The sequence below is a fragment of the Urtica dioica genome, chromosome 9 (assembly GCF_054948205.1).
Source record: "Urtica dioica subsp. dioica isolate 48M chromosome 9, U.dioica_male_clone48M_v1_H2, whole genome shotgun sequence".
NCBI classification, from domain to species: Eukaryota; Viridiplantae; Streptophyta; class Magnoliopsida; order Rosales; family Urticaceae; genus Urtica; species Urtica dioica.
The window spans coordinates 26,548,639-26,569,066 of record NC_142764.1 but is presented as its reverse complement, the minus strand read 5'-3'; the positions used below and the strand labels follow the sequence as shown (position 1 = coordinate 26,569,066).

At 36.7% G+C, this 20,428-nt stretch overlaps 1 protein-coding gene across 2 annotated transcripts; it reads right to left on the bottom strand.

Moving 5' to 3' along the window:
- Positions 1-96: 96 nt before the first annotated feature.
- On the bottom strand, positions 97-13,628 carry AIR9 (Outer arm dynein light chain 1 protein). 2 transcript variants are annotated; one of them, XM_089626117.1, is made up of 39 exons: positions 13,354-13,628; positions 13,165-13,253; positions 11,983-12,839; positions 11,585-11,656; positions 11,425-11,490; positions 11,205-11,276; positions 11,054-11,119; positions 10,895-10,957; positions 10,750-10,815; positions 10,561-10,660; positions 10,336-10,437; positions 10,016-10,248; positions 9,748-9,862; positions 9,513-9,633; positions 9,190-9,365; positions 8,872-9,007; positions 8,582-8,682; positions 8,457-8,504; positions 8,132-8,316; positions 7,903-8,020; positions 7,600-7,727; positions 7,324-7,492; positions 6,198-6,316; positions 5,576-5,744; positions 5,339-5,423; positions 5,150-5,223; positions 4,942-5,061; positions 4,049-4,244; positions 3,839-3,960; positions 3,268-3,475; positions 2,534-2,607; positions 2,283-2,421; positions 1,679-1,860; positions 1,333-1,488; positions 1,074-1,205; positions 919-977; positions 795-827; positions 583-714; positions 97-491 (listed from the first exon to the last, which is right to left on the bottom strand). In XM_089626117.1, exons 3-39 carry the CDS (start codon positions 12,784-12,786, stop codon positions 315-317), a joined length of 5,118 nt encoding a protein of 1,705 aa, XP_089482243.1. In that variant the 5' UTR covers positions 12,787-12,839; positions 13,165-13,253; positions 13,354-13,628; the 3' UTR covers positions 97-314. The 2 variants fall into 2 exon arrangements, with proteins under 2 accessions (XP_089482243.1, XP_089482242.1); XM_089626116.1 differs by lacking the exon at positions 13,165-13,253.
- Positions 13,629-20,428: the final 6,800 nt, after the last annotated feature.

Here is a 20,428-nt window from a genome sequence, read left to right as displayed (position 1 = left end):
GATATCTATCCCCATGAAAAACAAACGTATAAAAAAATTAAGGCAAACAGTGATACTCCAATACAAAAAAAGATTTCAACTATAACCAGACCAGAATAAACAAAAAAACTGCAAATTGTTTATAAAAAGATGTTGCAGAATCTCTTAATTTACAAATAATTTTAAAACCCAGAAACCAAAGTGACAACTATACAGCATTTCTCTTTCTCTACAACAACATTGGGCCCCAAAGAAAGTACAAAGAAAATAATGAGAAACAAATGATTTGAAAAGGGCTCGTTTCAGTTTATATATTCAACACAAACCTCTTCTCTCTAAGTTTCAATCTTGAGGAGAGTATTGAGGGATGTACTATTGAATTTCTGGGCAAAGCCTCGGATGACAAGCGAAATAATGTCACGAAGGTGTCGGGTCTGCACCATCAAGTCCATCTCGTTCTCTCCGTCCACTACGATTTTGAGACGGTGCTGATCGTTCCGAAAAAGCTCCACCTGAACAATAAAACTCACCCATATCAATATCTCTGAACCCGATCACGTAACTTATTTGGTTACATGGAGCTCGGGCCTGAAAAATACTTACGTGAAACGGAGGTGCGTAAGTCCCACGGATTTCGGTTGTCGGAAATGAGGTCTTAGAACCCGGCTTCACAACTTTGATTCTCTTTTTATTTACTTCCAGGATTCTTTTGTCCAGGCCAGTCACTATGTTTACCTGTATTGTACGTAATAAAAATTACAGATTGAGATCACAACGTATTGCGTGATTAGCAAGAAAACATTGTAAAAAAGAACCTTTTTCTGAGATCGGTCCTTGTCGCACATCGTCTGTGTCAAAAATAGAAATGGGTGAGCATATGAAGGTCTAACATTTAAAAAAATAAATAAATAAATAGAGTGATACTAGAAATCAATTTACCTCAAATTTGACAGCTCCAAGATCAATCTTCTGCTTCACTTCTTTAAGAACATCAGGCTCTGCAACAACAATGTCAAGGTTTTGAGACTTACACTAGTAGCTGAACGTCTAATTAAGCACGAAGAGTGACGAGAAAAGGGAATTATTTTATTTACCAACTGCAATGGGATCCGTTGAAGCGGAAACGGGTTGACCCTCCACTCCATCTTCTCTCACGGGGGTGTAGATGGCCACAATCCTGTACCCCACGTCATCCACATTTGCTTCGTACATCCGTCCGATCTCCCCTGCAAATCACAAAAATAAAAAATAAAAAATAAAAAAAGACGCAAGATTCTTTGCTAATAAAAGTAAACTTTGCCGGAGATGCTAATGAATCTGGTTCTATATTCGTGGACAGAGTTTCAAGTTTACCTTGAATTGAGATCAGATCAGGACTTCCCACCATAGACCTAAGCCACTGAATTCTGCTTTTCCCTTCTTTGCCTCCGCTGTAAGTGCCACGGACGGCATATAGATTGGTATGGAAACCCCTGCCTTCGATCTCCAACTTATCAACTCTAGGTATTCCTGCAAAATTAATCAGATACATAATATCAACAGCTTCGCTTCGAATATTATATATGATTAAATTTCACTTCATTTTAATAATTGATGACGTGGCACCAGTTGCGCAGGAAAACTGAACTTGTCTTTTGATTTTCCTCAAATCTCGTAAGAAAAGCTAAGGTGGGCAAAAAAAGGCACTTGAAAGAAGTACCTGGGAGTACAGGTTCCGTCTCAGCATACGCTGGCTCACTTGATCTACCAAAAACATCACTCACAATGCATTCGCATCTCAAACGCCGTCCGATATCTTCAAACCGTAGCTTATATGAGCAAGAACGCTGTGAAGATAATGGCTCCCACTTTCTTTTTTCACCCATTTCTGTTGAATAAAACCTGCAGTCCCGCCTCTATCTTCAGTAAGAAAATGTGACAAAATAGTAGATAATTGATGGGCTTGTCGTCACATGTAAGCTTGTATTTGTACAAGTTCATGGAACCATCCATATGAAGGAAAAAAAATAAAATTACTCTTCGTGTAGCAGATAAAATATATGAACACATGCCATCTTTATCAGATATTTAAAAGGCTGCTCGAAAACATTAGTCACACAAACATGTATCCCAGCCTAACAAGACTTAGCTACATTGTGATTAGATGGTGTTCATGCATAACGATAGAGCGGGAATTGAGAAATTTAATTGCACACCATTTAACAGATTCGTCTAAATGCATCAATAACAAAACCAACTATTCAATGACGCCTTTTACGGGGCAAGAAATAATTTCTGAGTGGATTATCAAGTAACAAACGTACCATTGGTATGTAACATTTTCTTTATATTTGTTCCACACATGCTGTTGAGTTTCACTCTTCGGGATCACTTCGACAGCAGTTAAGAGATCACCCTCCATCGCCTTACCAGTTAGGGCAAGCACCTCTACTTGAGGAAGCTCTGTTTGAATATCAATAACAAAATAAAAATAATGTCATGTTTCAGCTGCTAATATTTAAAAATAAATAAATAAAATAAATAAATAAATGTAAAGCATATCAAGAACTCTTACCTGGAAGGATAATGCCAGTCGGCTCTGATAATTTAAGTTCTCCCACAAGAGAATCTGAGCGAACTGGCGTGTATCTGAGTACAAGACAACATAAGTCAGAACTCAATATCCACCACATTTCAAGATTCAGATGCTATCTGGTATTTCTCTCCAGGTTATCATGCTTCAGATTCTTTTTTTCTTAAACGATAATTCTTGTATTAACAGAGGCTATATGCCAAATTACAAAAAAAGGGGAACATTGAGTACAAAAGGAGACCATATAATCTCCCACAACAGACCAGGAGATCGGTTATGGACAATCATACTTCAGATTCTACAAAAGAGAAGAAAGAACATCCTACTTTTAGAGGACTAAACATTATTTACTTCATCTCTCTCTTTTTAGATGAATCTGTCATCTCACGGAGTGATAAACACATTTGTTTCTCTTTGCACTGAAGTTTTGTCCGTGTTTTACTAAAACAAACTCTAACAGAATGCATAGAAAGCTTAGTCTTGGAAATTATGAGTTTTTCTTTTGGTTTCAAATCAGAATTACACTCATCATTATCAAAACGCCGGTGTATTCCTAGATGTAAATGATGGTGCTATCAAGTGGAATCGAAGGGACTATTTTCACTAACAGGTTTGGTTAATCTCTAGATTTTTCAGTTGCACGCACTTTATAAACGGGTGGTAACAATGAACCAATAGCATAACGGAAAAACAAAAAGCTTTTATAGAAAACTAACCCAAACAAAAGCCGACAGTTATAATCATCGTCGGTTACTTCATATGTCCGGGACTCGGCTCCATTAATTAAATTAACGGTTCCATCATTAGTTTCTCTATGCCAACTAAAAAGGCTCGAACCCTCGTATCCACCAAAATATTCTCCTTCTCCAGCATAAATACCCGTAGACGACTCAACAATACGGACACTAGAAACCACAGGAAGAGCTGCAACATTGTTTCACACCAATGCATCATTCGAAAGAGAAAAGTCAAGACTACTACAACGAACGAAGAATGAAAGCTAAGGTACTATAAGCAGAAAAACCCCACCGCAATGACTGTAACCATAAGCAAACTGGTAGGAATAGAACATACGAAATTTCCACACGAGTTAACTCAGATAAAAAATTTGATGCAAACCAAGAAAAAAAAAAAAAAAAAAAGAGAGATAAAAATCTATGGAGAATCAGTCAGACAAATAAATAGTAACTCTAGATATCTTTTTAGGCATACAAAGGCCAATCCCGTCCAAGGATTACTAAAAAGAACTAATCGTCTCAATGTACATCAAATGTGGGCCACGTATACCTGGTGCAACTGGGGAATCAATAATTGCAGCCAATGGCTTTCCACATTTTCCATCAGAACGAGTAGGCAACCAATACAGAGCCAAATAATACCCAACATCTTCAAGTACCGTTGCATATGTTCTGCATATATGTGTATTTAGTCAGGAACTTGTTATAAATTAATTAAATTTAGAAGTTTAGGAACACATGAGAATGAACAAATACATACAATGTTTTACTACAAATGGAGACACCTTCACATTCTTCAGATATATCTATTAAATCTGTTACGTCCAGCTTAGTCTTTGTCCGATACCAAACATATTCCCCAACACCTTCCTGTCCACCAAAATATTTCTTTTGGGGAACTATCTCCTCCTTCTCACAACAATCGTGGATGACAAGCTCTATTCCCACAGGATCCGCTGCAGCACGAGACAGATATGAAAAGGTTGATTAAACCTTAACCTATAAACGTTACTCATTTGGGCATTGTTCTGATCAAAGATATCATCTTCTTTCACTCAGTTTTCTAGGTTAACCTACAGGAGAAACTATGTATGTTTAAACCCTATCTCAACCATTTCTTCCTTTCCTTAAACACAATTTTGTGATTTTTCTGAAAATAAATGAAGGACGACTACAGCCCTAGTTATAGTGTCTACCACTCCCATAGATATAGAAAGTTCTAAAACTGAAAAAACAAGATAATACTGTAAATAGTCAGATTTCATAGAGGAATAAAACTAACAGGACAACCTATAATAATAAATGCATATTTCAACAGCCTACCAACAAGCATTTGTTTGGCTCCGCCACCAGTAAATCTATTCAGGAAATTATAACTTAAAACTGTTTCAATCTTTTTCCTCGATATTTTCACTGCGATACAGAGGAGCAAGTGTTTTACTACTTGTTTGGCATCATAAATGAACATAAAGACACAGAGCCCAAGCTGAATGATATAACATGCAACATTTTGAAACACAGGAATTCAGTATATTAGCTGTACCAGACACATTGAACAATAAACTAGTTAAGGCCAATCAGCCAATAATTTGATTGTATATATAAATGTATAAGAATCTTCTTTGATTCCACATTGATTTAAATACTACATACCAGGAGCAATCACGCCGGACAGAATGCTTTTAGGTTTGCCTTTCATTCCATCTTTGCGCACGGGTGTGTAAACAAGTTCGATGCATGTTCCCACATCATCAAGAGCCAAATCCAAATACTCTGATACAAGTAGGGGTTTACTTCTTTTACAATTCGCTATATCAAAGAGAAGTGAAAATATATTTCTTTATCCTTAAATAGAACTCACCTTCTGCTGTAACTTTCTCCCTGAGACTGTTGCTTTTCACTCTAAACCATTCATGGAAACAAGATCCTCTTTCCCTGAATCACAAATTAGAGTATCAATTAAGCTTGAAATTGTGTATTAGTTTAGACTAAGTGATATAAAACCAGCCAAAAATAATAAAAACTAAAACGCAGCAGCAGAAAGTCTCACCCCCCAGTATAAGTTGCAACAAAGCTAAGCTGTTGTCCCTCTATCCCTGATCCGACAAACTCTAAGGATTGACAAGTCGGGGGGCCTGAAATGCAATTTCAAGATGGAAATAATCGCCGTGTTAGGTATATACTAAACTTTTCAATTCTCATCTGCCCCGGATATTAGACAACTTGTTATTTAACAAATCTTGTACCGATAAGACAAGTCTCCAGACATTAGGTCTAAGCAACGTACCAGGCATGATGGGTCCAGTTTGTTCAGAGAGCACAAGAGGCCCTCGAGCCCAATCACTTCTAATAGGTTCACATGATACCGATACAAAGAAGCCAATATCATCAACCGAGAGCATGTATGAAGAAGAAGTGGCATCACAAATTTCACTTTGAGTGCCATCTGAAGTAGTCTGCAAATGGGTTTTTCTTGGTCAACTAGTTCTTATAAATGCGTTACAAACTTCAGAGAAAAACTGTTAATTTGACTAAACAAAAATCATGTGTAACCTTTTTTCTCAAATACTCTATGATCAACAATATGTTAAATAAATCTAAGCCTGTTGAAGGTAAAGCTTGCAAACAAACCAAGCCTTTATATCGTGTATCTCAGCTACCTCAAATCACATTTATTAACAATAGAATGTAACATGCATGGCAACTGTGCGGTTAATGAAACAATGTCTAGTAGATATACAAGTGTTTGAAAAATAGAAAAAAATGTATATTAAAAAAAGACTTGTTAAGGATTTGTTGACGACACATAACAAACATCAACATATCACTTTTAGTTTTTGTGTAAGACGACAAACCAAACTTATTGCAGTTTACAGAGACGATAACCCAAAAAGAAGCCAACAAATTACCCGAAACCATCTGAAAACTGATTCTCCTTCTTCACCACCCCAATACTTTTTGTCTATGCTAAGCACAGTTCCTTCAATGGCATTTCCAACTATTTGTAAAGACAGCAATCTTGGACTTCCTGATCATCAAAAGGAAAAATACCAAGACTTAGAATATAGGACAACATTTAGAAATTCTTGAGAAAATATATGACACAATGCTCACGCTCACCAAGGGATGACATGTTCTTCTGAAAACAATGAGTGAATGCAATGCAATAAATGGCCAAGAAAAAGGGGGGGAAATAGAAGAAACAAAGAAACAAATTCAAACAGGGAAAGCACCAGCTCCAGCACATGCTACAATACATTTAAGTATGTCTGCGCGAGTTATAAAATGTAGTAGCAAAATTATGATAAATAATAGCGTAGTGCCTCAAGCTGTGTAAAATTAATTGAGCTTATAAAATGGAGCCCACCAACTTTATAATTATTATTTGCCTCATGAATTAAAGCTGAATTCAACGCTTACGTACATCAATTCTTATGTTATAGAATGGCGTGAGATATATTCAATTATGATTTCTTAACTTTATATATTCAAGGGAATTAATAACTCAATAAATCATAATAGCAGTTAACGTTAATGAAATATAATTATTTTTTCAAAACCATATATAACTAATAAGTATTTGTTGCAACTAGCTGATCACCTACACTTTAAAAGGATTTAGCTCAAGATTTATTTAATGACTGAACAATTAATTTAATTAATTTCGATTTGGTAGGTTATTTTCTTAATAAAATAAAATTTAAGCTATTTTTTAAAAAGAAAATGGGTTATTGGGCTACTGGCTTAATTCTCTCTACAACTAAATGATTTATACTTTTTAATTATGTACTAATACAGTTATTATTCTATTTTGTCTATACAATTAAAAGATACCTAAATATATTCAATTCAAATTAATACGTAGTAATGGGTCGAACATTCTTTTAAAATCCCACGTCGAGATTATACATAAAAATTAACGATGTAGAACCCATACGTACGTGGCCGGACTCTTCAATTCTCAGCCACAAACCATTTGCGTTGAGGAAAACGAACTACGTCAGAAGAGAAGACTATGATATATATTATACTTACCTGGGCGAATACGCTCCTGTCCGAAGCAAGTTCTTGGATCGCCCACGATCCCATCGTCACGAACTGGAGTACATCGGAAAGAGAGAAATTTACCAATGGCATCTTTACCAATACGATACTGAAGGAGTCCTGTCACTTCAGGTATTAGATTACCCGAGTCATTTTCAATCTGCGTGTTAAAGATAACAGAGTTAAATTTAAAGGCTCTCAGTTTGAGTATGTTTCTGTTTAGGTTAAGAGTTTAGATAGAGGATCGTATCGTATTATTCTATATACCTCGTGAAGATACCAATTATATATACTTTTTCCTTCGTGACCACCCACGTACCCATACGACGCTGTCAAGATTCCACCTTCGGTATAATCCCCGGTGATGGATAAGAAATTTAAGCTCGGAGGAAGAGCTGTAAGGTAAGAACCCAAACCTCGATGAGTCTTTGTAAATTAGTTTGAGGAATAAGAATGGTTATGGTGTAGAATTCACTCTAATTGCTGCTTTTTTATTTATTTATTTTTTCGTTGGAACATTGTTTCTACCCACCCAATCCAATCTGGAAAATTAACATCGTTCTCACTTACTTTCAACAGCTCTCTCTGATATAACATAGGCTGGTTCACCACATTCCCCATCTGGGGTCATCGGGGTGAACTTAGCAACAATATAATAGCCAACAGCTCCTAAAGGAATGCGAAAAGCCTGAGAATTATATATTAACCATAGTTATTAAACTGGTCGATGACATAGGCTTGAAGAAGAAGAGAAAAAAAAAAATTAAAAAAATAAAAAACAAAATGAAACCTAATCTACCTTGGCAATCTTGGATGTGCTCAATGGCTCAAGGCCGTTCTCGCCATCCAAAGTTGAAGAACTTGTTTTGAACCATTGAACTCTGCTAGAGCCTTCTGTTCCTCCGGTGACAACCCCAGCCGCCATAACCTTACTGTTCTCCCTCGCTTCCCCAATTATCTTCACATTCTTTACCTTTGGAGGTGCTGAATTAAGCAGGGAAAAGCCTTGATTCATTATGCGAAATCCATATACGAGGTAGAGAGAAAAACAGTATGCAACAAAAAAAAAAGAGTATGCAGTAATTGTCACAAATTTAAGAACAAACTTTGGATTAGCAGTGTACCTTGCTTCACCAAATCCGAAGCTACAGTAACAGATTCCCCTTCTTGACCTGTGTTTAGAGTTAAGATAATAAACGTCTAAAAGGTTGGTGGAAAGTATTCTCCGAATAAATGGTAAAGAACAAACCTTCGAAGTTAATAGGTATATAGGCAAATGCCAAACGTCGCCCAACATCTTCCTTCGTCAAGGTATACTCGGATGTACCAGTTGATACTAACATAAAGTCGCTGTAAAGATGAATCATCAGGGAGATATAAAAATACAGAAATAGCATAAAACAAGAGAACAAGCAACTGAAGCCAATGCTTTTCACCTGAGTGATAATGTACTAATAATAGTTGAGAGAAAATGAATGTGTTCTTGAGTTACGACAATATTCACTTTATTAATTGCTCGAAAACGATAAGTAAACTAACCCCGTGTCGGGATTCTCTCGCAACCATTCAAACTTGCTGGGACCCTCTTTGCCTCCAAAGTAATTGCCAACTCCTTTGATGGACAAGTCTTCGACGGCATCTCCAATAATTTGTACATTAGAGACGGACGGCGGAGCTATAACCATGAAACATCACTAATTATATCCTAGACACAATATATAGGCTTCGTTGGAAATAGGATTCAGAGAAACACATGGATAATTGTTCAGCAAAAGAAACAGGTACAGATCATATATCATAACATAACTAAAAATTATTGTAAAATACAGAGTTGAGATATTCAGACGTGTTATTTACCTGCTTTTATAAAATCTGTGTATTTATATTGTGGCTCGCCTTTGGCACCTTCTTCTGTTACTGGGGTGTACATGAAGACCAAACTGGAACCAATGTCATCTATGGTCAACAAATATTCCTCATCTTCAGCCCCAGAAATTACAACAGGACTGCTATTCCATTTTTTCCGTAGCCAGCTGAAAAAATTAGTATAGCACAGCCTAAGTTATATTATTGTAGAGTAGCACAAGAGATGTCAAATAATCAATTGTCGGTATAGTACCATCACAACTATGCCCTGTCTCTGACATTCATGCATAACTGAAAAAAGTGCAAATTCTCACCTAGCTACTCCTTTCCCTGGCGTCCCTCCGCACCATGCAACCACAGCGTGTCCCTTGATTGTGTTTCCTTCCACAAGCTCGCCATGCACTTCAAGACTCACAACCTTTGGGATCCCAGTCCCTAGTTGACAAGGGAAAAAAAAACAATGTCAAATGAAGGCATAGCGGTACAAAGAATTGTTTACTTTGTGGTTGATTATAAAATCGTTGCAAAAGGAAAAAACGTAAAAGGTACCTCGTTGAACTGGAGAAGATATTGCAAATAAAGGAGGGTACTCCACTTCTCCCAGTATGGGAGTGCACTCCACTTTCAACGTCTTACCTATGTCCTCACGCTTGGGCCAGTAAACCTGGTATCTCCGATTTCATACAATGAAATAAAAAAAATATGTAGTTGATGAAACATTTAAAGTTATAAATTCAGTATAGCAGCAGAAGCATTTTCTTTTCTAAAACATGATGGATTGAAACAGCCTATTCCCAATACCAGAAGAACAGATTACCTCTTCTATGGCATTAGGAACAAGTGTGAAATTTGAAGGTGTTCTGCCCCCAACAAACCACTGATATCTCAAAACTAACTGCTGATCAGTACTCGAAGTGCTTTCTTGTTCTAGAGTAAAGTGGCACTGGCAAGCATCTTCTTCAGAAGGTTGATCCACTAAGGCTTCCTTGACCAGATAATCAGGTGGTAAATTGGCCTTCCATCGTTCAACAAGAAAGCGGAAAGTTGAATCTGTTCAAGACAGAACAATACAGAAAAAAGATAAAGAATTATTTATTTGAAGCAATCACCTGCAAAAATTTACTCTGCCATACAAACCTGCAGCTTGATCAGGACGGCAGAACTCCCAGCCTTCTCGAAGACACACAGAAGCACGCGCTGGATATCGCCTAGCAAGTGATACCTCCTCTCGAGGAAGATCTATTAAAGCATACAAGTAGAAATTGACTTTTTATAACATCGAGACACAAGTCATATACAAGTTGACTAGTACAAGAAGAGGAAAAGGAGGTTGAACAAAAATACAATTGTGTATCAATATACCTCTATCATTGAACTTTTTCAGTGTAGGACCAACGAGCAAAATGGAAGCTGCTTCCAAATGAGGCATTTTTAGAATGGGATTTTCCTCGACTCGTAAATGCTGAAGCGTTCAAAAAAAAAATTGCGGCCATGAATAACAGGCATTATATCACATTTCATGTGTACTGTTAAGTTCTATATATTGCTAACCTCGAGGACAGGCAAATGAGGGAACCCCTTCAAAGTTGAGATTTTATTTTTGCTAGCAGCTAAAACCTGCATTAGACAATTTAAAGGTTAAAATCTAACTCTTTTTTCTATGAACAAAACATCAACAACAAAAGAAAAAAGAGACCTGCAATCGCGGTTGACTAGCCATTGAGAGGGACTTCAACTTATTTTGAGCCACAGAGAGAAACTAGACAAGTTACACAGCACAAAATTTTATAAGAACGATAATAGGTAGCATCAAGGTAAATCAAGGGTAATATACTAATATCAAACTCAACCTTACCTCCAAATTCGGAAGTTGAGGAAGGCTTGCAAGTGACGTGATTTGATTTCCAGCAAGATACAGTTGCTACGCATGTAGAATAACATAGCTTATTATACAGGAAATTCGTCAATCTTCTGATCATGAAAAAGCCAAGGTAATTTAGAAATACCTGAAGGGCTTTGCAATTCTCTAAGGGCTCAAATCCGGGGCCTTTGAAATCATTAAAACTTAAATCAAGAACCTGAAAGTAATAGATTGCCAAGCTTCATTACGCATTAAACTTTTACCCTTCTAATTGCATAAATCTTAGAACTTTGCACTCATTTTTACATATTCAGAAGAGAAACACAAAAACAAGAAGAAATATTCAAACTCCAACTCAAGTATACCTTCACCCGACAGAGTACTTCCACTCCCTCCAGTGTCGACAAGAGATTGTCTCTTAGATAAACAAACTGAAAGGAAAACATGACATTTTACGCAATTCGTTACTGCAAGACGGCAACTATTTCTACTTTGTAGTTACATTGAGGAGGACCATAAAGTTACCTCTAGATTTGATGACAAATTCAACCCAGTAGCAGTGAGATTGCGGACCCTGTGACCTCTAAGATCCAACCTCTGCGACATTAACTTAAATCAGATGATTAAAACTAAAGAACAGATTCCCCCTTCTCTATAAGAAACATAAATCTAGCACAAAAAGATTATTAATCATCCTTCCCTCCGCTGTGGTTTCTAAGCCTTGTCGTTATAAACCATATCAATCACCAGGAAGAAGTAGAGCCAACATGCAAACTTACTGGCATCAGACAGTTTTTTTTTTTTTTTGGTTTTTCTATAATGGCCACCGAATATACAAAAGAAACGAAAAATTTGTTGAATCACAGTTTTACAACTCTCCTTGACCATTACAATTTCCAGGATTGACATAAAAATGATCTTACCACATCGTCCCCGGCTTTGATCTCCACTTGCGGAAGGACTAGCAACTTCGATTCCCTGCTATCAGGTGTCCCGGCCTTCTTACGCCCAGACAGAGCCGAATTTCGGTCCTGAGATGCGGACAGTGACGCAGATCTCAATCCACTAGTGACTGTGGGCGAGCGACCAGCCGAGGAAGAGGCCTTCGTACCCATTCTCCTAACCGAACTTCCAGCACTGCTGTCCAACGAATTCGAGGGAACTCTTCTCGCCGAAGAAGCAGAAGAAGAAACCGATGGCGATGGCTTGGCTGACGAGCCGCTCGAAGTGGCTTGCTTTGGCGTACCAGGTTCGGTGGGCCTTCTCAGGCTCCGGTCCAACGGCGATACCGGGGTTGTGGGCTTTCTAGCTTCCGAAACGACTCCTCGGCTTGCAGACTTAGCAGCAACCGAATGCAGCGAAGTTCGTCTCGGTTCCGGAAGAGACCGCCTCATCGGCTCCGCCGCTTTCTTCGCAGCAGACGCGGCAGTTGATTTCTCGGCCACCCCTCCTCCGGTGCTGTTTCGCCTCACCCCCGGAGCTGAGCTTGAGCTCGAGCTCTGAGCTGATCCAGTTGGAGTTGGTCTCTTTATTGTTGTCGGAGCTGAGCCCAAAGAACTGCCATTCGGCTCAACTTTCTTCCTTGATGAGCCCGACATCACCGAGGTTGATTTCACAGTTTTCACAGCCTTTTTCTCGGTTGCAGATGAATTAGCTGAACTGTTCCTCTCTGAAACTTTAGATTTTTCTCCCGGATCCTCTCCGGGCTGAACTACAGAATCTTCCATTGGAATTCACTGGGAAATGGAATTCAGAAACAAGGCTTCTTATCCAACTACACCTAAATTCGAAGAAAAAAAATATATATATTTCAGATACTTTGGTTACCGAGAAATAGAAGGGAAAAAATGTATTCAAAAGAAAAACTTCCACTGAAATCAATGTTACTTAATGCTACACTAACCGACGAAACCAAAACTCAACGGAAACCACACTAAAACAATTTTACAACCGTTTCTTCTTCGGGAAGACAAACTAGCATAAAACAAACAAACGAAACGTCACTAAACCACTCAACAACCAGATTATAAAAATAAATAAAAAAAACAAGGATTTTCAACTAAATCAGCAACTCCGAAGAGAGAAGAGATCACGCTCGGGCTCACCGGAAAATGCAAGTCCTTTACTAGAAAAACCTAGCCTCAGCTAAGCCAAGCAGCTAGAGAGAGTGAGAGAGACCGACTTTATCCTTTTTCTTTTCCAAACAAGAGTACCAATGTGAAACGCCAAAAGATTCAACCGAAGTGAGACAGAAAAGAAAAAGAAAAAAAAAAAAAAAAAACGCAATGTTATACCTCAATGAAGAGCGTCAGATCTGAGTGACACTGAAACGCAAAACTTGAAGCATTTTCTAGGGTTTGGTGATCTTCTGGCGGATAAAATTCGTGGAGTATTCGAAAAGAGCAAAAGCGAAAACAGTCGCTGACAGAGAGACAGGGAGAGAGAAATAGAAAAGCCAATGAACTAAAGAAAGACTTGGAATAAAGCAACAAATATTAAAAATTTAAAATAGTTCTGATTAATAATCGCGTCTCTGTTTGTCTCTGTGTGTAATTTTCTGTTAGAACTTAATTATTATTTCATTATAAAATGTTTGAATTGGAAGCCAGGGATTTTGAGGGAAAATGAATCTTGGCGGAATTTTTTTGTATTTTTAGAAACTTTCCTTTTTCTTTTTTTATAATTTCTTTTTCTTTTCTTTTGGCTTATTCTTTTTTATTTAAAGACGACTCATATGGGTCGACTCGGGTTTGGCGCCACGTTGAGGATCAAAAGGATAAATTACTGGCCAGTGAAAAATAAATAAACACTTTAAGCTTTTCTTAATCGTGCTTACACTTTTCTTAAGTGTTCTTTAATCAAATATAGTAAATTTAGGCCAAAAGGACTTTTTCGAATATGGTAAAAGGTTAAAATAAAACGTAAATGCACTTAAAGTTCGGTTCTACGTTCCCGATAAAATAATTACAGATAGTTAATGATGTATACTTTCAAGAAGTTACCATTAATATCTTTTACCTTTTTTACTTTTGCCGGAATGACTAATTTTTACCTGAAAACAAAGCTGCATCTTTGTTCCCTTTTCTTAAAACTATAGACATATATTAATAAGAGATTTGTAATTAAATATTAACATTTGAATATTCATATGTTTTATAGATTCCAATTAGTGTTTGGGAGTATGAAGAGAATGATTTTTAATAGTAATCTATTTAATAAATTAGTTTTCAACGAGTTATTATATTTAATTTTGATCTACAAAAATAATTGAATTTTCTTTGTTGACTATAATGTGAAATTAAGTGATAAAACACTCATTTACATTTAAGTGACGTTGAACTTTTTTCATGGCTCTTCATTATTGGTATAGTTTTCTGTATTAAACACTAGTATAAGTGATTTACTATTTCATATCATGTTTGGATTCTTACTTTTATTAGTCTTTTACAATAATGGGTCATATTCCGTCAAAAAGGAATTAATGAGACATAAAATTATTAATAAATATGCATTTAACTATGTCACGTATTTCGTTTTTGTCATCCGATTCCTAAGAAATGTCATGGTTATTGGTAAAATCATTGGAACCTTTTAGGGAAATTATAATATCTCTTTATTTTAAGGATAATTAACAAAGAATAAGAAAAATGCATGCTGGTTTAGTTTATGAATATATCTGGAAAAAATTGGTAGTCTTTATATGTCTGAAATCGCTATCTCACCTAACGTATCCAACGATAATTGTGATTTTAAGTTTTAAATTTTAAATAGAAAAGAGGCCCCACTAGTTGTAATAGTTGTTAAAATATCGTCGTTATTTAGCATAACAATCATATTCTTAATTAATTGACAGCTAGTTGGCTAATTGTAGATAGTTTATTTCCAACTATTTTAATGTTGACGTCTACGTCCGCTAAATGTATTCTAAAATCCAATATAAAATAGTTATAACTAATTAGGCATATGCATTAACATATTCCATTTCAAATTTATTCTTTCTTCGTGAAAAATTACATTTGTTATCATTATCATTGCACCAACGTTTTGATTTATTCAAATTACTCATTTGTTAGTCATGGATTTTTTAAATTTTGACATAAGAAAATAATAATTCTTAAAGTAATGCGTCGAAAGTTTGAAGAAACTTAATGTAAAGACTTGTTAAGCAATAAATAAACAACAATAACAATGGGTCGTAGATTTTTACACTAATAACTCTTTAGTTTATTAATTTAATATGAAAACGCGTATTTTTATTTTTTGTTCTATAATTATATAGTTTTTTTGGATATGCTTTAGTAGATGGTTGTCCTACTTTTTCGTTTTTTAATAATTATTTTTCACCACGTTATGAATTACAAATAAATATTCGAGATCCAGAAGAGCGACTCTGAAGCCTCTGAGACCTCGACAAGCCACGTTGCGGCCTCCGGAAGTTCCTATCCAAAGACCACACCAACAAACGGACCTCACACTTGCCTACTCCATTAAAAACGTGGGGCCCACGAACTAGGGTTTTCAAAACTCCTATAAATGCATCATTCGCTTTAGAGTGAAGAGGACAACTCATTATAGAGAAGTCAAATGCTATCAAATTGACTTCTCACTTCTTTTTCTCTAAAAACTACTCATATTACTCTAAATACTCTAAACACACAAAACACATACTCACTTAGTGTTGTCAATTGGATCGGGCGACTCGTTTCTAATTGGCCCAACCCTCTTTTTTTAAGATTAGGGTCGGTCAAACCTTTTTCGTAAAAGGGTCAGGTCAAACCGAGCTCATGAAGGGCATGGATTGCGCGTAGGGTATAGGCCCTCAAGCCCGCCCCGCCCTGGCTCAGACGGTCAGACCCTCGAAAACGCCCAACCAAAAACCAGCTCGGATCCTAATTGGGTCAGGTTCGGGCCCAACCTTTTTTAAATAAAATATATATTTTTTAATTTATATTTTTATGTATAAAAAGTGTTTTTGACAAATAAATTTAATTTTATATTAATGGTATAATTTTTTTTATTAACATTTTTGTTGTTTTGATTAAACTTGTATTTTTATCAATTTAAAAAAATATTTATATATTATTTTTTATTACTATAGTTTGGGCTTTTTGAGGCCCAGCTTATGCCTTTTCAAATTCGGGTCAGGGTCTGCCCATCGGCTCCGAGGGTTGAGAGTTTGGTCTTGAGTTGGGCCTATGAACCTATTACTTAAGTTCGGCCCCCTAATAAAAAGATTTGGGTCGAGCCCCGACCTTGACCTCTTTTAGGGTTGAAGAAAAAGGGTCGGCTGGGCCGACCCGAACCTTTTGACACCTTTAGTCGTAAATAGAGACAAATGATGCTCTGCATATCATTCTATGTATATGTAAACCAATATAAAGCGAGACATGAATAAAAGATTAATTAAAATTATTTTTTATCCCAACTTGTACATATCAAAGGGTAATTTATATGATATAATAATTTTTCCTTATCTAATAATATTGGTGGGGGTGAAAGCTCCAAAACTCACAAATGTTAGGTACTGTGAAAAATATACGAAAACACGCATTGTTATAGTGTATTACATAATAGTCCTAAACTCTCATAAAATGTATAAAAATCGTTTTAATCCAATTTTGCTTTGTTAACACTAAATAACTTAATTGTGCTCTGAGAAACGTAGTATTACACAATAAAAGAACACACCTTGAGATGGTCGTTGCTTGAACCTCAACCTCCTGAACAGCCAGATGAAAAACGGATGAGAGAAGCTACGACAGAAAAGGTAAGGTGATGAGCCTTCTACTCATGTCGGCGCTGTCGGAGCGTGACACCTGAATATACATAGTGTGTATGTTGTTCTTTTAGTCTTGGATGACGTCGAGGAGCTTGCCGCTTCACATCATGCACTTGACGCCCGCCATGTTGGCATACACCAAGCAAATTTAGTTATGCAAGCACTCATCCATGCACCGCTTGACACCGATTCTGATGGTTCATATTATGCAAAATCCGACAGCTTCACATTTGGCTCGAATCTATCAACGTCTTTCAACTTTGATGATGATTTCATTTCGCTCTCTCATAATAAAGAGAAAACTCTATAACCTCAAATCACAAAGAGAAATGATCTACTTCATTTCTCTCTACAATTGAAGAAGAAACACATTATATCTCTCATACTTCCTTTCACAAACAAATGCTATAATTATATCAAATTACATTTCATATAAAAAAGTATAAAAACTGAAAATTAATTAACATGTTCTTCAATTAGTAAGAATAACATTTCATTATATCTCACCCTTGTATCTTATCTTTCAACTAAGAAAAAAAAGAGCACGGCGATTCATACCACCACTTTTGATATCTTAGGATCTTCACTGCGCTCGTAACACTACGAGACGCTACCTTTCCATTACATCATTTCGAAATCAAAGAAAATATGATACATACAACTTGAAATCGATACACGTCACAAGCGCACCACCGATACGTATCCCGTAAATATTACCCGAGAAATTGCATTTAATATTATAAAAATTTGCATAAATATTAGATGACATGATCGTTGAATTGAGCTTGGTAGTTAGTGCACTAATAAATAAATAAAGATGGAGAAAGAAAACGACAAGGAAACAGTTTTTATCAAAGCTCCTTGCCCATAATAAAATATTAAAAGATACACATATCCTATATATATCCATAATAGATAAATTTATAATATTATAACAATGCATGGGATTTGAGATTGTCGGTGGTGACAATGACTCCATGGATATGAAGTTTGTATATGATTTGCGGGCCTTTGTCGGATGATCTATTGGCTGGCTGGCTTGTTTGTCATCGTCCACATGAACCACTAACACCTTCAAAAATTATTTTCTTAGTTTAGAGTATAAGGTGTCTTTATTTATTTTGGGTTTTTCAACTAATTACCTGACTAGTGGAAATTATTTACGATTACCGTTTTTTTATAAACGATAATCATAAATAATTTTTTTAAACTATAAACTTTTTCTAGTAATTACCTGACTAGTGGGAATTATTTATGGATGCCTTTGATGTGAAATGATGACTTTTTTTTGGATTGTAATTGCGATGGGTACAAGTGAATTATTCATTCCATACGCTTTTCTCGATCATATATGTATACATAATTTTATTGATTTGGATGCATCGAATTAAAATTATAAAGTCATTGGCATTCTTCACAATTACAGACAATACAAAACGTCTTCATAAGTTAAGATTAACTTTCTCTCTCCTTCGGCAGAGCTTCTCTCTCAAAAAACAGAGTACAGAAAACCCTAGCCTCACCAGCAGCCGCCGCCTCCTGGGCTCCGGCCTGGGAGGTGAGCATCGGCCTCCTCGGTAGCATCTCCTCACTGACGTGCGCGGCTCTAGGTGGCGGCTCTTCCCTCGTCCTTGCATCGGCTCAGCTCTTCGTTTCTCTGGCGCGCCGGCGGCTCCGGGTGCTCGACCGTGGTGAACGTGCTCAGGTCTCGGATTTGGCGGCTTCGGTGGGTCTATGGTTCGCAGGTGGTCTCGGTGGCCTCGGTGGGTCTGTGGTTCGCAGGTGGCCTCGGTGGGTCTGGTCTCGGATCCCTCGCTGGGTCTGTGGTTCGCAGGTGGCTTCGGTGGCTTCGGTGGATCAGGTCTCGGTGGCTTCGGTGGGTCAGGTGGCTCCGGTGGGCCTGGTCTCGGATCTGAGAACGGTTTGGCGGCTTCGGCGGCTTCCTCTGTTTTTCTCTCCGACCGGAGTGATACGGCGAGACTCCGAGCTAAAGATGGGAGGGACGTGGCTGAAGAGTTTTTCGGGTGCAGAAGTGGTCGGATCTGCCGTTTTGTTTGCGTTGTGTTTTTTGTTTTGTGTTTTTACTTAGTTATGCTTTATGTTTTTATGCGCGATGTGTTTGTCTTGGTTTATCTTGGACACGGATTAGCCGTTGTCCACTATCCCGTTGTGGATTTCCTGTTAGGTTTTGTTCTATACAGGTTGAAGATGCATCTTCTTCGTGGTCATCAAACCGAGGTTGAGTGGATCTTTCCATCTACCAATTTAGGTTTTGTTGAAAGAGCCCTATGTGTGCTCAATTTATGTGCTCGTCGTTCTTCCACTTGTCGGAAGCATGCACAAAACGTGCGATTACCGGAACTTAGTGTTAGTTTCACTTCGACTTAGGTTTGAGGTGTTCCATGTACTAAGATGTTTTTCTCCTGTATTGATGGGTTTCTTACCCAATTTTAATGGATATTCCGTGACTTTCAAAAAAAAAAAAAAAAACGTCTTCATAAGTTAAAGTAAATGTCCACGTCAACATTTTTATAAGCCACTAAAAAATGACATATATATGAAATCACTAAAAAGAAAAGGAGAGTAACTTTGAGCGTGAGCAACTCCGACCGAGAGGAAAAAGAGAAGAGTGGCCGGAATATTGCCGGAGAAAGAAGAACACCGCCGGAAAACTCAATCCCAAGATATTAGCAACCTCCTCTCCACTTCCCCTCTTCCAATTGCTCTTGAGTCCTTATGAATTTCCTCAATTTTTGTCTAAGATTCTAAGAAATCCTGAACGTGTTCATGGGGGTTTTTCGGATTTGAGCATCAAGTAAGAGAGAATTCGTTCATTTGATCCTTGAATCTTCAAAAACCATTGGTTTCTACATAAACCAAATTGGAATTTGGGGTTTTCTTCATTTGATCGTGTTCCAAATGTTTAATGCAAAAAATAATTTTTCAACTTATAAACGATCAATATTTTTGTTTTTTATGTTTACCGATTTGTTTATTGGCTGATGGGAATTGTTTACTATTTTAAAACAAATACTATTTTTTTTTTATCAGGATTTAAGTTAGTCGTTATTGGTTATTTTAGAATGGGAAAATTTCCAATTTCCTACTATTTTAAAAAATTTATCAAACTAGGTAGGACTAGTAAAAAAAAAATCAAATGAAAGATACACCAAATTTTACCTATTATACCCTCATACTAATTACCAACATATAATATTTCCCAATAAAATCTTTTATTTTTTCTCTTTTCCCGCTCAGCCCATCGATTAAAAGAATTTTTTTTTACTAATCTTAATTTGATAATTTTTTTTAAAAAGTAGGAAATTAGAAATAGACCTTAATTTAGTCCTAGTTAAGGAAATGTTACAAAATGTTGTAACCTAAAATATTTATTTTCCCAACTGGATATGGGAAAAATAGGCCCGAGCTCAGCCCAATCGTGAGAGCCCAAGTATAGGATATTTGTTTAATTTAACGCAAGGACAAATTTCACGGGACTACAAACAAGTACAATACAATGACAAATAGAACACAGGACGAAAATATCGTTATCCAAGTATCCAAACAGCCTGCGTAATATATTATTCGGA